This window comes from Ostrinia furnacalis, unplaced genomic scaffold, assembly GCF_004193835.3.
Source record: "Ostrinia furnacalis isolate ACB-3 unplaced genomic scaffold, ASM419383v2 OfSCF6279, whole genome shotgun sequence".
Taxonomy (NCBI): Eukaryota; Metazoa; Arthropoda; class Insecta; order Lepidoptera; family Crambidae; genus Ostrinia; species Ostrinia furnacalis.
This window is the reverse complement of record NW_021136518.1, coordinates 73,500-90,342: the sequence shown is the minus strand read 5'-3', so window position 1 is coordinate 90,342 and position 16,843 is coordinate 73,500. Positions and strand designations below refer to the sequence as shown.

Genomic DNA, 16,843 nt, shown 5'->3' with positions numbered 1-16,843 from the left:
TTATGACGTAGAGTAATCTTAAAGTAACAACTGAGTTACATTTTGTTATCCATAAACATATAGCTGGGGGGAAGCTTATAAAATTAGTTGAAAAATACAAAAGAATATAAAAATATATGCGTGTTAAGTTATTTTATAAGAAAATGTTATTATATATTATTATTTCAATTGAAAGTTATTTTTTTGATCAATTTGACTTCCGGTAACATATTATTTTAATCCACAGATTAGTAAAAATAGAGGCCGTATTCGCAGGTTTTTGCTTTCGAGCTAAAAAGAGTTAAGCTTTGAGCTGATGATATGAGCTAATCTTTGGAGCAGCAAAAGTTATGATAATCAACTTTGAAGCAACAAAGTTAAATAAGAATTTAATAACAAGCAAATATTTCTTGTATAGATTAAAATCTAAATTAACATGGCAACACTGTTCAGACTGTTTCCGGCCAAAAACACTTTATCCAGTTTCATGTGCTTTTCGAAAAAATCATAACTGTCAATTGTCATTTGTTTGATTTGGAAAAGTTTGTTTACGTTGTTTGAATTGAATTTTACAAGATTTTGTTGATAATTCGACTGATTCATTCATGGACGAATTGAGAGGGCCAAATATACAAATAGTTCTTCATGTCAAAGAAGGTTGTTACGTTCAAAGTATTTTTAACATTTTGTTTTCCCTGCTCTTTAGTGTAACTTAATTTTCAGGGCTTGGGTTTGGATTTTTACGGAGTCCTTTTATTGTAAGCGGCTCCCTGAATGGATATATGCTGGAGACTGATCCGGTGGTGCCAACACACGCACCAGTCTTTGATGCAGAGCTCGTTTGGGAAGCTGACAAAAGAAGATTTCGGAGGTTTTTTTTTATTGTTCCTTCTGTGCCTTCTTACAATCTATGAAACATAACTTTTGCTAAAGTGCTAAGTTTTCAGCCTTCGAGTACAAAATGTGCCCGTCAAAGTGGAGGTATTCACCATGGGTACACAGGGCAGGAAGGACAAAATTGGATATCTTCTTCTAAGCCTGCTGGGTGCCCAGCCATGTCCATCAAATAAATTGAATGATGTAAGAAACAGTTGATTTCGTTCATTTGTTGATCATATGAAAAGTAAAAGTATAACATATATAAATTTTTAGGTAAAACATACATGGCACAGGCTTTTGGGCGTGAAGTCAGAAGGCAAGTGCTGTCATCCTCAGTTGCTCATGAGCCTCTCTGTTGAAGACAGAGTTAATATTCCAACACCTGTAAGTTTGAGGAAATATTATTGCCTAATATCAGTAGAAACAAACTCAATCTATGATGAATGTAAAACATTAATTACAAGACCTCTTCAATTATAATTGTAGTAAATAAATAGAGGTATAAATATACACTGCAGGTATTAATTTTATTAATTGTTTCAAGACTTTAATGGGTTTATTGTACATAAAATATATTGGTTCTAAATCACTTTCAATTAAATGTCAGATTGTTGTTGGTGGAAGTAGAAACCTTTGATATTATTATGTATTCACTGTGCTGTTATTTTAATTAAAACATGTTTTATTTCTAGAGAAACGAGTTGAGGATGTTTCACAGCAATGAAATAGCATATCCAGCTTCAAATTATGCTCCAAATCCCAATCCAAGTGCAGGCAGGACTATTTTGTTTACATTAGGTAAGTATAATGTGCCATTCTTGTTGCAAATATCCAAAGTCATTGTTTCAATGAGGGCTATCGTTTTAGCGCTCACCAGTTTGCGCCACTGTAGACTAAGGTCCTGTCACTTGCTAGTAGCGAAGACAGTGGCACCATCTGGTGAGTGCTAAAGTGGTAGGAGGACTATCGCATTTGCACTCATCAAGATGGCGCCACTGTAGAGTAAGGTCCTGTCAATCGCCAGGGGTGCCAACTGTTAAGTATAAAAACGATAGCCCTCATTGGAATAAGGTTGTGCCATCAACTTTTTGGCCACTTTGGGTGTCATGCACTATTTGATACTGTCAATCAGTCTTTCCATGATTCTTCAAGAAGATAAATTATTGATTAATTAGCGCTTCTTTATTTTGTTTCTCAAACAGAGGAGTACATAGCAGAAAGCAAGAAGACAGTGTCATCACCTGAGCTTCAGCCAAGATTGTTGTGTGAGGAAGGCCTCATACAAATAGGCGATGGCAAGCATCTCTTCGTACTCAGCTTCGTTATCGAGGCTGTGGAGAATTTGGACATGGTATGTGTTTTAATTTATAGTAGTTCTAAAATTTTAAATGATGCTGGTTAAGTTTTATGTGTCATTGAAAGAACACATTAATTACATTTTTCTATAAAAATATTGGCATGATTTCAGCTTCTGCCTGAATCTAACCGAGCTCAAAAGGATGCAGTGGATTGTTACGTCAGTTATTCAGTGTTCACACACAATATTATGACAGATAGGTAATTATATGTATTGTTTGATTTAATTATAATGAAGTTTTTAGGAAACCTCATGAATGTAAGATGTTTTTTGATAGTAACAAAAAATAATGTTTGGCGCCACATAACTCGTAATACTGTCACTGGGGCAGAAAAGTTTTCGACTGACGACCACAGATTGGAAGACGCGGTATTTGCAGGCCTCCCACTCGATACACCAACGATCTAGTACAGGTCACAGGAATCACCTAACTGCTCGCAGCACAGGACCAATCATTGTGGCAATCCTAGGATGCCCTTATCCGGCATTAAACGTGTTTTAACTGAAACAAACAAATAAATTGAGGAGTGGGAAAAGAGTATGTGACAAATTGAAATTAAGCCACTGGCAAACGCTATTATTTTTATTTTATTTACTTATTTATTTAACCCATTTAGACCGATAATTATTTTTCTAAATAAAAATTGATTTTTCAGTAAAAACTTACAAAAGGAAGCCTGAAAACCATGAAAAAAATATTAAAAAAAATAATCCATAAATAGGGGGCCGTGGGGAGCCCGTACCATATAGGGTACAGTAGGTCTATAAGCATGCAAAACATAGTCGTTGTTCAAAGAAGATTTTTATTTATTTTTGTATGATATAAAATAAAAATAAAATCACATAATCACTAGTATCACACTTGGCATATCTTGTAACACGTTTTCTGTGATACTAACCACATTTGGTTCTTTTTTCCTACCTTCTCCGAAGTTAGTGAGGATAGCTGAAGAAGACTTGGCTTCTTTTGATTTGTTACGTTTAGTGCTATCCATAATCGCATTTAGCAACACGACGATGGAAATTTAGCAAATCCATCGAAGAAAACTCTGAGGGTTATTATTTACATTGACACTATCTTTATCGCCTAAATTTTCGTCAGTCTGATCATCATTAGTGGTCATCTGACAAGACAGCAGTAGGAAAATACCAAGATTGCTTTGTTTGCTGAAATTATCAAATATTTCACGAGTTGTGGCAATATAGTGAAGCATCAATAGCCTAAAACAAATAAAAATAATAAAAATGAAATTTTATTTTTTCGCATGATTTGCTTATGCATAGACCTACTGTACCTTATAGGGTACACCTATTTTAGACTGGAATAAACCGTATAAAAATAATCTTCATAATATTTTTTTGTTGTCATGATATCTATTGTACTCTATTTTTAAAATAAAATTGATAAATAACATAATTTACCATGAATAATAAGAAATTATACCTTCTTAAATACATTGTAAATATTTTTTTGGTTTTCTGTCGAGGAATTTCATAAATATTTCCGAAACCATTTGTTAAAACATATTTTTAAATATTTTTATGTAAAATAATCACTTTAAGCTTACTGTCTCAATCATTTTTACAAGTTAACAACAATTTGGTACTTCGAAATATTTTCAAAAAGATACCGTACCACATAGGGTACGGTAGGGCTAAATGGGTTAATTAGGACAACCAAAAAGGGGTTTACATACATATTTTTTTTTCATGTTTCTTGGCTACTAATGAAATATTCTGCCAACGCTTCAGGGTTGCCGCCAGCGCGTCGGGCGCCGGGTGCTCCGCGCACTTCAACCAGCGCACGTCGCTGCGGCTGCGCTCGCGGCTGGCAGCCCTGGGCCGGTACTTCGCGCAGTGTCCCTACTTGGTCACCAGGGTGTATGCGGGCGATAAGGACGTGGGTTAGTAAAGCCTGGTCCGTGAGCACGTAGAATTTTGTCCAATGACCCCAAGCTACCCATCCTTATCGCTCGCGCGTAATTATATTGCTGTCGCGACTGTTCGACGGGCGCCCCTAGTGAGTGTGCGAGCGCAACAGCAACATAATTACNAAGCCTGGTCCGTGAGCACGTAGAATTTTGTCCAATGACCCCAAGCTACCCATCCTTATCGCTCGCGCGTAATTATATTGCTGTCGCGACTGTTCGACGGGCGCCCCTAGTGAGTGTGCGAGCGCAACAGCAACATAATTACGCGCGAGCGATAAGGATGGGTAACTTGGGGTCATTGGACAAAATTATACGTGCTCACGGACCAGGCTTTAGTTACTTTATCAATTTTGTGGACTTTTTTGAGATTATTTTTGGATCAGAATATCAACTTTAAACTTGGATAGGTTTTAAATTAATTGGTAAAGTTGGATTCTCACTTTTTGTATCATAGAGGAAAATTTTTTTACTGACTTCAAAAAAGGAGGTTCTTTGTATCACATATTTAATTTCATAGCACCTGTTCGAATATTCAGCCTTACCATTAGATTTTCACACTGCAATCTAAACATGATTGATAGTGAACCATATAATTATTTACAGGTTTAAATCTATGAATTAATGAATTTGAAACTCGTTTTGAACGATCTTGAAGAGTATCAGTTAGACTTATAATAAATTAATACTACTAATAATTAATTTTGAAATACTACTAATATAGACCAGTAACTTCACTTCAGAAAATAGTTCATCTTAGTTTTTTTTATTAATAAATAAATAAATCTTTGGACAATCTCACACAGCGCCAGCTAGCTCCAAAGTAAGCAACTCAATGCTTGTGTTATGGGTGCTAGCTTAACGGATATACTACTAATATACTTTTTTTTTTAAATACATACATTATTATACATAGTAACACCCAGACCCGTCACAGAAATTAAAATTCATCATTTCAATTTCTGCCCGGCCGGGAATCGAACCCGGGACCTCTCGGCATAGTAGTCCGCTCTGAACCACTACACCAATCGGCCGACAATTCATAATTAATATTCTTTTTGTAACTATTCAAATATTTTCAGGCATCTGCAGCATGGATCTCCGTAAACTAGTGCCTACTGAAGACCCCAAACAGTTTGTTGAACAGTTCTGTGACCACGAGCGCTCGCTCACCATACACGAGCGCTGCTTCATACTGCGCTGCGATGGTAGACCCAGTGACGATCATAGAAGGCCCTTTGTAGACGTGGAAATGAGCCTGAAGTATGTTGGGGACAAGAAAGATAAGGCACAGGTGAGATTAGTTACGTTTGTCATTGAGTAAGTAGGTTAGATTGTCTTTGAGAGTATTATAAACGCTGCTTCATACTGCGCTGCGACGGTAGACCCAGTGACGACCATAGAAGACCTTTTGTTGACGTGGAAATGAGCTTGAAGTATGTTGGGGATAAAAAAGACAAGGCACAGGTAAGATTACTTCATTAAGTAAGTAGATTCTAGAATATCTTAGTAGTTACCATACACGAGCGCTGCTTCATACTGCGCTGCGATGGTAGACCCAGTGACGACCACAGAAGGCCTTTTGTTGATGTGGAGATGAGCCTGAAGTATGTTGGGGACAAAAAGGATAAGGCACAGGTGAGATTATTTACTTTTGTAATTGAGTAAGTAGGTTGGATTGTCTTTGAGAGTATTATGAACGCTGCTTCATACTGCGCTGCGATGGTAGACCCAGTGACGACCATAGAAGACCCTTTGTTGATGTGGAAATGAGCCTGAAGTATGTTGGGGACAAGAAAGATAAGGCACATGTGAGATTAGTTACGTTTGTCATTGAGTAAGTAGGTTAGATTGTCTTTGAGAGTATTATGAACGCTGCTTCATATTGCGCTGCGACGGTAGACCCAGTGACGACCATAGAAGACCCTTTGTGGACGTGGAAATAAGCCTGAAGTATGTAGGAGATAAAAAGGATAAGGCACAGGTAAGATTACTTCATTAAGTAAGTAGATTCTGGACTATCTTTGTAGTTACCATGGCATGAGCGCTGCTTCATACTGCGCTGCGACGGTAGACCCAGTGACGACCACAGAAGGCCTTTTGTAGATGTTGAAATGAGCTTGAAGTATGTTGGGGATAAAAAGGATAAGGCTCAGGTGAGTTTAAATAACTTTTTTGATACTTCGATGCATGAAGTAAGGGCTAGATTGTCTGAAGTTACTACGAGCGCTGCTTCATACTGCGCTGCGACGGTAGACCCAGTGACGACCATAGAAGACCTTTTGTGGGCGTGGAAATGAGCTTGAAGTATGTTGGGGATAAAAAGGATAAGGCACAGGTGAGATTATTTACTTTTGTAATTGAGTAAGTAGGTTAGATTGTCTTTGAAGTTACTACACAAGTGCTGTTTCATACTGCGCTGCGACGGTAGACCCAGTGACGACCATAGGAGACACTTTGTGGACGTGGAGATGAGCCTGAAATATGTTGGGGACAAGAAAGATAAGGCACAGGTGAGATTACTTTATTCAGTAAGTAGATTCTAGACTATCTTAGTAGTTACCATGGCATGAGCGCTGCTTCATACTGCGCTGCGATGGTAAACACAGTGACGACCACAGAAGGCCTTTTGTTGATGTGGAAATGAGCCTGAAATATGTTGGGGATAAAAAGGATAAGGCACAGGTGAGATCAACAACGTAATTCAGTAAGTAAGTTACATAGTCTTTGAGGTTTCCACGAGTGATGCTTCATACTGCGCTGCGATGGTAGACCTAATGACGACCATAGGAGACCTTTTGTGGACGTGGAAATGAGCTTGAAGTATGTTGGGGATAAAAAGGATAAGGCACAGGTGAGTTTATTTTTTCTGTAAATAAGTTAGATAGTCTTTGAGATAAAAAAAAGATACTGGGCTGCGACGACCGGTTTAACGATGATAAATAGTTGGACTTTGGAGATAAAAAGGATAAGATACAGGTAAGATTTACTTGTTTCATTCACGAAGCAGGGTAAAATATCTTTTGAGGTAACCAGGAATACTGCTTTATACTGCGGTGTGACGGTCGGCCTAGTGACGATCATAGAAGACCCTTTGTTGATGTGAAATGAGCCTGAAGTATGTTGGGAATGAAAAGGATAAGGCACAGGTGAGATCAACAACGTATTTAATTCAGTAAGTAAGTTACATAGTCTTTGAGGTTTCCACGAGTGATGCTTCATACTGCGCTGCGATGGTAGACCCAGTGACGATCATAGAAGACCCTTTGTGGATGTGGAGATGAGCCTGAAATATGTTGGGGACAAGAAAGATAAGGCACAGGTGAGATCAACAACGTATTTAATTCAGTAAGTAGGTTAGACTGTCTTTGAGGTTACTACGAGCGCTGCTTCATACTGCGTTGAGTGACGATCATAGAAGATTGTAGACATGGAGATAGGTTTGAAGTATGTTGGGGACAGGAAGGATAAGTCACAGGTGAGGTCAACTACTTGTTTGATAGGGAGGACATATTTGAAGTTGGTTACCACGAGAGACGATTCATTTGGTTGGTTTTAGGATAAAGCGGTGAACCAAATTTTCATGCAAAATCGCTATTTTATGAGCTAGATAGAGGAACGACTACCGTATTTGCGCGCACCTAAGGAAGTTCTTGTCACTCGCTAGTAGCTAAGACAGTAGCTCCATCTGTTGAGCGCAAATCTATACTTCTATACAAATGCGAAAGTAACTCTGTCTGCCTGTCTGTCTTACTTTCACGCCTAAACCACTGAACCGATTTTGATGAAATTTGGAATAGAGAGTTTTTATCCCGTTTTTTGAAACAGGGACGCGCGCGATAAAGTTCTTCTGTGACACAAAATTCCTCGCGGGCGAAGCCGCGGGTGGAAAGCTAGTACGAGTATAACACAATAGGACTTCGCTCTTGAACTCATTGGTAGGCGCCACAGGTGACTACGTTAACTTTTATTATGTCTCCGATTCCTTATTATAGGTTGTATAACTACCATATTTTATTTCCAGAAGCCAGCAGTTCTCACGGCTCGTAGTGCGAGCCAACTCGAAAGCAGCAGGAAAGGATCGGAGCCCGAGCGTGACGTCAGGCTGGACTACAAAAGCGGCAGTTGCACCAATCTAGACCAAGATGTAGGTGAAGTGGCCTACACCAACATCGCTGTCGGAAACACTGCCAGGTCAGTTTGCTTGTTATTACAGTAGATATAAGAACAATAGTCCTATAGCACGAGCTAGCAGGAAAGGATCCGAGCCCGAGCGTGACGTCAGACTGGACTACAAAAGCGGCAGTTGCACCAATCTAGACCAAGACGTGGGCGAAGTGGCATACACCAACATAGCTGTCGGAAACACTGCCAGGTTAGTTTGGTTGTTATTGCAGTAGATATGAGTGCTATAGTCCCGCAGCTCAAGTCAGCTAGCGACAGAAACGGTTGAACCTTCAACTGAAGCTGAAAGCTTAATAAAACTCCAACGACCAGTTGTAAATTGGATCACTTAGTCCATACATCGTCCATGTTGTGGTAATTTGAATCGAAATATGAAAAAAAAAAAACCATTTTACTTCTCACACAAGCAAAACTAGCGCCACTAGCGGAATAAAATTGAACTAAAAAGAACAAAATATATTTTTTTATTTTTTATTATGGTGAGTTCACTCGTGACACAAGCATATTTAGTTTAGTACGAGGGGCTAACAGGACTGACATTGTGTAATAACTGTTAATAAGCATGGCTCACTGTCTTTCCATACTTACCCTAATATTAACCCTAATATCCATCTAATTTTCAGATACAAAAACGCATCAGGCGACGCAATAATCCAGACGAACGAAATAACGGAACTAATTAAGAAAATGTGCGATTCCTTCACTTTGACCCAAGAGAAGTTACTCGCAGCTCGAGCTCGTCCTGCAACCAGCGATATGCAGGTGCAATGCGAAGGGATTGGGCAAGATAATCCCACTGTTGGGCAACGGGGTACTACGGAAAGTGGTGAAACGGAATGTAGAGATGGCAGTGTGAAAAGTGGGGGCAGCCGTCTGAATTGTGATAGGAATAGTGACGTGTAAGTTGAATTTTGTAATACGCTTATCATAAACTGGTGAATCAATTACTATCCGTTCGCTTTAAGTTTGCCGCTGGCGATATGACGTCACTCGAAGGGAAGCGTCTATAACTATAACAAATTATAATGTTTTTATTTATTATTGTTGATAAAAATTGTGTATTTGCGTAAAATAAGACACATTAATTGCGTTTAATCACTAACTAATTGCGTTTAATCGCGGTTGGGAGAGGGGACGCGCATCCACGGACCAGCTAACTTAGCGCGAACGGGTAGTAAATAAAATAAAAAACAATAGTAGTAGCTAGCGGTATAAGAAATTACTAGTAATGCTATTTTTGGTTGCGAGTTAGAAAGTTATCTCCGATCATTATCACGAATTTTCGTAAAAGTAAATCCTGTATAATATTATTGGCTGTTTCGATTTCCATTTGAATCAAAATGTGTGTCTGTTACAGTATTGAAAGTAAACCAATCCGCCTGGAAACAAGCAAGAGCGAAACATACATATCTCATCATGAAAGGGGCAAGTAATCCTTTTACACAATTTATACTCGCAAAATTAAATGTGCAAACATAATACTTTCATATTTGGGTCATTCCACAAAAATATGTCAACTCTTAGTCCGCGCCACATTTCACATGAAATATTTGTTAATATTTTATTCCAAAATTGTTAAATAACAGCTCGCAATGTGCTTTATTCATCACCCATTTATATTTTTTGAAACTATTTTTAAATCATCTTAAATTCCTTTTAAGTGACCCAAAACGTCATTCCCTAGGCATGTCCGTACTCCAAAAGTTTGTGTTTTGGAACCCATATTTATAAAAACGTCAACTTTATCCTTTGTATTAATTAACGAATAATCAATTTAAATGTATATTACACCAAATTCTATTAATATTTTGCGGTTTCAATAAACAATAATTTGATTTTCTTTAGTTGAAAATATGTCCACAGCTTTTAACGTCATTCCCTCGCCACGCACTAATTTTATAATTTTGCGCTTTAATATGTAATTAGAGTGAATGACATTTAGTTGAGTTTAAAGTACGATACGAAGTTATCCTCAGACCATACTGGCTTTGCGGTAGCCGTTTTTTGAATTAGTGCAAACGTGGCAGTTGTTCCGGAAACATGTGTTGATACAGTCACTTCGTCAGTCCCTAGTTGAGTAGCTTTATTGATTACAATAGGAAATTGTATATAATTTAATTGTATTTACGTGTGGCTTTTCGGCTATTTTCGGTACATCGTATTAAGCATCTTATAATGTAAAGTTAATCTGCATTTATGTTAAGTTTTACTCCAAATCGTCAGTCCCTAGACCGTCAGGCCCTAGCTTTAAACGGCGCTTGGGACTAAATTACTAGTTAGGGAATAACGTTTTTTATATAGTGATAATAAAAAAACAACTACATTAAGTATATTAACTTATCTATAAATGTTAAGGTTATAAGTTTTAAACTTTATTAGAAGTCATATAGGAGTAATGTAGTATGAAAAAATTGAAAATTATAATTTCTCCTAAAATAAAGCATAAAGTGACTGGCCCTTTTAGACATAACATAATTAATTAATAAACTATAATTTACACTAATAAAGTATTCAAAAGCATCTTAAAAATGTTACGGACAAAATGACGTCGAAAATATACAGATTTTTATGGAATGACCCATTTATTTATTTTAATGTTTTCAGATATGGTAAAAATAGCTCTAACGCACGCCGAACGTGACTCCATAATGCAGAAATTCGTTGATGAATTAGAAGACTGGAAGGAAAAGCAACAGGAATTGTTTAAAATACAGGTAGGATTATTCTTCCACTACCACTTTTGTATGGTTGTAAAAGCAACTAAGGGACAAATATGCGCTCATCAAGAGAAGTTTGGCCCGCTTGGCCAGCGTAGGACAGTTCCTCCATTTGCTAGTAAATTAAAATATAATATCGTACTAATGCTTGACTTACTTGACTTATGGTCCTATGTCCCCTAGATGGGGCAGAGGGCGTCCACAACAGTCCTCCATCGCGTTCGGTGTTGAGCTATCATCTATCGTACTAATGCAGTGGCCCCAAAAATGACTTGGCAGAATGAGTTTCTTTTTATGATTGTCCAGACAGTGTTGGAATTTCAAACAACAATAACTTCACATTCAGCCTTTTAGAATGGGAAACCTCTCATTATTAAATGTTTGCTTCCAGCTGAAACGCAAAGAAGAGTACCACCTAGATCTCCTAGCCAAGGAGTGGGCCAAGAAACGCTTGGAGGTGGAGACCAAGCTAAGTCGCGGCGTGCAGCAATGTCGCGCGTTGGCTGCTGACTTGGCGCGAGCTACCGATGACTTCAGGCTGAGGGGATATAGGAACACCGAGCGAGAGAAGAAGGTAGCTTAGCATCGATATGGCATGGGCATCAAAGCTAAACTTTACAGTAAACCCTTTGGGGTGATCGTGATTTTTTGGTGAAAAGTCCATATGCAAGGTTTTCAGAAACTGAAAAGGACTAAAAATTTGTCAAATTTTTAAGCCGGTTATTACAAACGACCTCCTGGCAGGCCTTGGGTATCGTATCTATGTCCTAAATTATCGTAAACAAATTAAAACTAAACCCCCAAATACATGTGTTAGGAATAGGCTCACCACAATAGTTCAACAGATGACGGAGACAGACGGTGAATCGGTCGAATATTGAGAAAAAATAAGTTGTAAGATGTAGTTAAACCACGTCCAAGGAATGTAATTAATCTGTTTTCAGTCAGCCAGCCATTTCCAGTTATGTTCTTGGGAACGCTTACACCGACACAGATGACGATTGTATCTATCTGTAGCAGTTAACAGTTGTGGTTCCCAAATATAAAAAAAAACTGATCTAGTTTTCCCTTTATCAGTTGCACGAAGCGAAGAAAGCGCTGGAATCCCACTATACAGCGAAATACCAAGAGTTGAGAGACGCATCCCAAAAGATGGAGGACGATATGAACCACCGCCTAAAGCTCAAGGAAATGCGCATCGAAGAGCTGGAGACTACCGTACAGCAGCTGGAGAAACAGCTGGGAGCGATGAAGGTAATATTCGTAGCAAAAACGGATTCATATTTATGTTTGTTGCTCAGTGACATAACAGTAAGCAACGGGACTATTCCCACGGCTTCAAATCTAAAATCCGACAAACGTTACTTCGACTTTACGTTACTCCGATACTACTGAGTATCGACATGACTACTTCGACACTACACTACTCAGACAAAGGCGTATATCCTTAATTCAGTAGTGTCGGAGTATCGTAATGCCGAACGTAACGTTTGTCGGAGTATACATTTCCAGCCTATTCCCACACACACTTTCTCGCCACTGCGACTCCTATAACCAGGATCTACAGTTTGGCCTTCAATGAAATTCAACCAGTAAAGGTAGGGTAGTCCCGCAGCCGCAGGATAGCTAACTGTAACCTGTAAAAAAATAAAAAAAATATTAGAAGATTAAAGGAGTTCGAAATGAGTGACAGACGAAACAGTAAGCAAATGGCGTTACTTGAATGAAGATACGGGGTTTTGTGCTAAAAAATGCTGGTATTGACACGAGATATTCGAGATGTGTCAATATGCATTGCAAATATAAACTAACCAATTATTTAAATTTTAGACGAATCTCAAGAACGTTGAAAAGGATGCAGAGAGCCGATATTCAGGTCTAACCAAAGATCAGACTGCCAGCCTCATACAGGAGTTGGTAAGTTATTACTTCTCTTTTTAAGATCGCACTTACTTTTTGGAATCAAATACTTTGGTTTTTACTAAAAGAACATGATTTTTTTTTATAATTTCTGTTGACAAACATTCATTGCTTGTTCAATAAATAATAATAAATAAATAATTTCATCCCCTTATTGAATAAATATTGGGACGAAATCTTTATTTATAGATTCAATTTCAGTCTTAGATTTTGCTTGTTATGTTATTGGTCTAATTCTCTAATTCAACCAATCAAGTCTCAGTCTTTACATGAAACAGAGTCAAGTTTTGAAATTCGTTATGTCTCATGATACCTATTTGTATTAGTTTTGAAATTCGTTATGTCTTATGATGCCTATTTGTATGAGTTTTGAAATACGTTATGTCTCATGATGCCTTGTATTTTCCAGCGCTGCCTAGAAGAGAAGTTAGACAGCGCGGTGCAGTCCAAGGCGTTCTTCAAGGAGCAGTGGGGCCGCGCCGTCAGAGAGCTGCACCTCAACAAGCTGCACACGCGGCGGCAGTTGCTCGCGCGGCTGCAGCGAGAGAGGCAGCAACTGGGCGACGAGGGGTCAGTGTAGAGTCATTGGATAGTTGTCGAGAGTCACTGAGGCGGTCTTCAAGGAGCAGTGGGGCCGCGCCGTCAGAGAGCTGCACCTCAACAAGCTGCACACGCGGCGGCAGTTGCTCGCGCGGCTGCAGCGAGAGAGGCAGCAACTGGGCGACGAGGGGTCAGTGTAGAGTCATTGGATAGTTGTCGAGAGTCACTGAGGCGGTCTTCAAGGAGCAGTGGGGCCGCGCCGTCAGAGAGCTGCACCTCAACAAGCTGCACACGCGGCGGCAGTTGCTCGCGCGGCTGCAGCGAGAGAGGCAGCAACTGGGCGACGAGGGGTCAGTGTAGAGTCATTGGATAGTTGTCGAGAGTCACTGAGGCGGTCTTCAAGGAGCAGTGGGGCCGCGCCGTCAGAGAGCTGCACCTCAACAAGCTGCACACGCGGCGGCAGTTGCTCGCGCGGCTGCAGCGAGAGAGGCAGCAACTGGGCGACGAGGGGTCAGTGTAGAGTCATTGGATAGTTGTCGAGAGTCACTGAGGCGGTCTTCAAGGAGCAGTGGGGCCGCGCCGTCAGAGAGCTGCACCTCAACAAGCTGCACACGCGGCGGCAGTTGCTCGCGCGGCTGCAGCGAGAGAGGCAGCAACTGGGCGACGAGGGGTCAGTGTAGAGTCATTGGATAGTTGTCGAGAGTCACTGAGGCGGTCTTCAAGGAGCAGTGGGGCCGCGCCGTCAGAGAGCTGCACCTCAACAAGCTGCACACGCGGCGGCAGTTGCTCGCGCGGCTGCAGCGAGAGAGGCAGCAACTGGGCGACGAGGGGTCAGTGTAGAGTCATTGGATAGTTGTCGAGAGTCACTGAGGCGGTCTTCAAGGAGCAGTGGGGCCGCGCCGTCAGAGAGCTGCACCTCAACAAGCTGCACACGCGGCGGCAGTTGCTCGCGCGGCTGCAGCGAGAGAGGCAGCAACTGGGCGACGAGGGGTCAGTGTAGAGTCATTGGATAGTTGTCGAGAGTCACTGAGGCGGTCTTCAAGGAGCAGTGGGGCCGCGCCGTCAGAGAGCTGCACCTCAACAAGCTGCACACGCGGCGGCAGTTGCTCGCGCGGCTGCAGCGAGAGAGGCAGCAACTGGGCGACGAGGGGTCAGTGTAGAGTCATTGGATAGTTGTCGAGAGTCACTGAGGCGGTCTTCAAGGAGCAGTGGGGCCGCGCCGTCAGAGAGCTGCACCTCAACAAGCTGCACACGCGGCGGCAGTTGCTCGCGCGGCTGCAGCGAGAGAGGCAGCAACTGGGCGACGAGGGGTCAGTGTAGAGTCATTGGATAGTTGTCGAGAGTCACTGAGGCGGTCTTCAAGGAGCAGTGGGGCCGCGCCGTCAGAGAGCTGCACCTCAACAAGCTGCACACGCGGCGGCAGTTGCTCGCGCGGCTGCAGCGAGAGAGGCAGCAACTGGGAGACGAGGGGTCAGTGTTTTGAACTGGTTTTAATTGGTTTGCAGCGTTTTTCATTAGCATTTGCCAAATGTTTGCTTTCAAAATGCCGGCAGAACAAAAAAATCATGAAACGTCAAGTGCCATTGACCATTTGTAAGCCATGCCAGAATATCGACACGATTTTTTATTTTGTTTTCCAAGGTACGGCTTATAAAAAAAAATCTTTCTAGCCTTAAAAAAGAGTCATGAATAGGGCTCCAAACTGCGAATTTATTCAGCCAGACTTGCATGCATCATGTCATTTTTTTAATTAGCTCGCACGCCTTGTACGTCAATGCATGCCACGTATGTAAAAGAACTGTAAAAATTGTGAATGCGAATGAATTAAGAAAAAACCTTGCGTATTGAATCCCGTTGACTACAAAATTAAACTTTTAATGGCTTTGAAACCAATAAATTGTCAGTCAATTAATGCCAGCTGCCACTGAATTCAATTACACATTGTTTTTTAACTAATTTTGTTATCTATCCCTGCAGATTGGACACGATACTAGACCAGGATTGTCAGTCAATTAATGCCAGCTGCCACTGAATTCAATTACACATTGTCTTTTAACTAAATCTGTTATTTATCACTGCAGACTGGACACGATACTGGACCAGGACGAGGCCAGCCCGCGCGCGGTGGACATCAACCGCCTCAAGGACGACTTCTACGTCGACATCCTCGCTAACACCCCCGCCATCGACTCCACCTCCATCATCAGTGAGCATACGTCACATTATACAGGGTGGAATTTTGAAATGCCACCTGAAGGGAAAGTACTCTTAATATTGTAGATAGAAAATTTTACTCAAAGAAAACATTCATTTATTTTTGAAAAGAAATATACTGGGCTCAATTTTCAGATAGGACATATATTGCGAAACCATTTAAATTATTATTTCTGTTTTAGGCAATTCCGGCCACGAGGGAATGGACATATTTGATGATCAAAAGTGAGTACTTACATTATTTACATAAAAAACTTTGCTAGTGTAATTTCCACAACTAACTTTTGCCCGCATAAAAAATAGTTTGTCACAAAAATATCAATATCGTTTTAAATAATAGCCTGTACGTTATTCTGTGTGCTTACTACGAGTTTACGTTAGGTGTGCTCGCTAGCAAGTACTTCAAAAAAATGTATGAAAATTTTATTTCTTGACAGTAGCCGCTAGGGGCGCTGCACAATACGTCATACATTTAATGTCATTTTTTTACGCAGTCGCTTGCGGAACACACTTATCGTTAACTCATGGTAAGCACACTGATGTGAAAACAATAAAACTGTAGTTTCATCAAGTTTCACCAGTTCAGTAGTATTTGCGTGAAAGAGTGACGACATCCTCAAAATCTCACATTAGTAGGATATGATGTTATTTTTGATTGTTGTCGCAGCCCGCCGCGTAACCCGGCCGATGATAAGCTGGCGGCGCTGATAGCGCAGCGCGAGGCGCTCGTGGCACAGCGGAGCCCCGACGAGGCCGCGCTGCAAGCGCTCAACTCAGACATCCGCGCCATGCTGCTCAACTGCGCCACGTGACGCCGCTGACAAACTGTACACTACTGAAGGGGTTACCTACACCATATTATCGAAATACAAATGATCGAAAATCAAAATATCGAACGATCAAAATATCGAACGTTCAGAATATCGAATTTACAAATGATCGAACGATCAAAACATCGAATGATTAAAATATCGAAAGTTGATCTTACGTTGCATAGTATAATAGAAAGGAGGTAAGGGTTCCTTGTTGACTATGGTACCCAAAAGTGGGAAATAAAAAAAATGTGTTTAAGAATTTGTTTTATTTACATTAATCGTATGACATTTAATTAAAACCTCCATATT

The 16,843-nt window shown here is 40.5% G+C and overlaps 1 protein-coding gene across 2 annotated transcripts; it reads left to right on the top strand.

The window, feature by feature from the left end:
* Positions 1-516: 516 nt before the first annotated feature.
* Positions 517-16,556, top strand: LOC114362192 (centrosomal protein of 120 kDa). 2 transcript variants are annotated; one of them, XM_028317489.1, is made up of 20 exons: positions 517-636; positions 703-850; positions 927-1,059; positions 1,132-1,242; positions 1,551-1,656; positions 2,061-2,209; positions 2,327-2,415; positions 3,968-4,119; positions 5,226-5,437; positions 8,168-8,337; positions 8,952-9,227; positions 9,686-9,753; positions 10,933-11,042; positions 11,437-11,619; positions 12,123-12,299; positions 12,876-12,962; positions 13,375-13,535; positions 15,587-15,711; positions 15,902-15,944; positions 16,387-16,556. In XM_028317489.1, exons 1-20 carry the CDS (start codon positions 585-587, stop codon positions 16,529-16,531), a joined length of 2,697 nt encoding a protein of 898 aa, XP_028173290.1. In that variant the 5' UTR covers positions 517-584; the 3' UTR covers positions 16,532-16,556. The 2 variants fall into 2 exon arrangements, 1 of the variants encoding a protein (XP_028173290.1); XR_003656660.1 differs by lacking the exons at positions 15,902-15,944; positions 16,387-16,556 and having other exon boundaries at positions 13,375-14,815.
* The last annotated feature ends 287 nt before the right edge of the window (positions 16,557-16,843 follow it).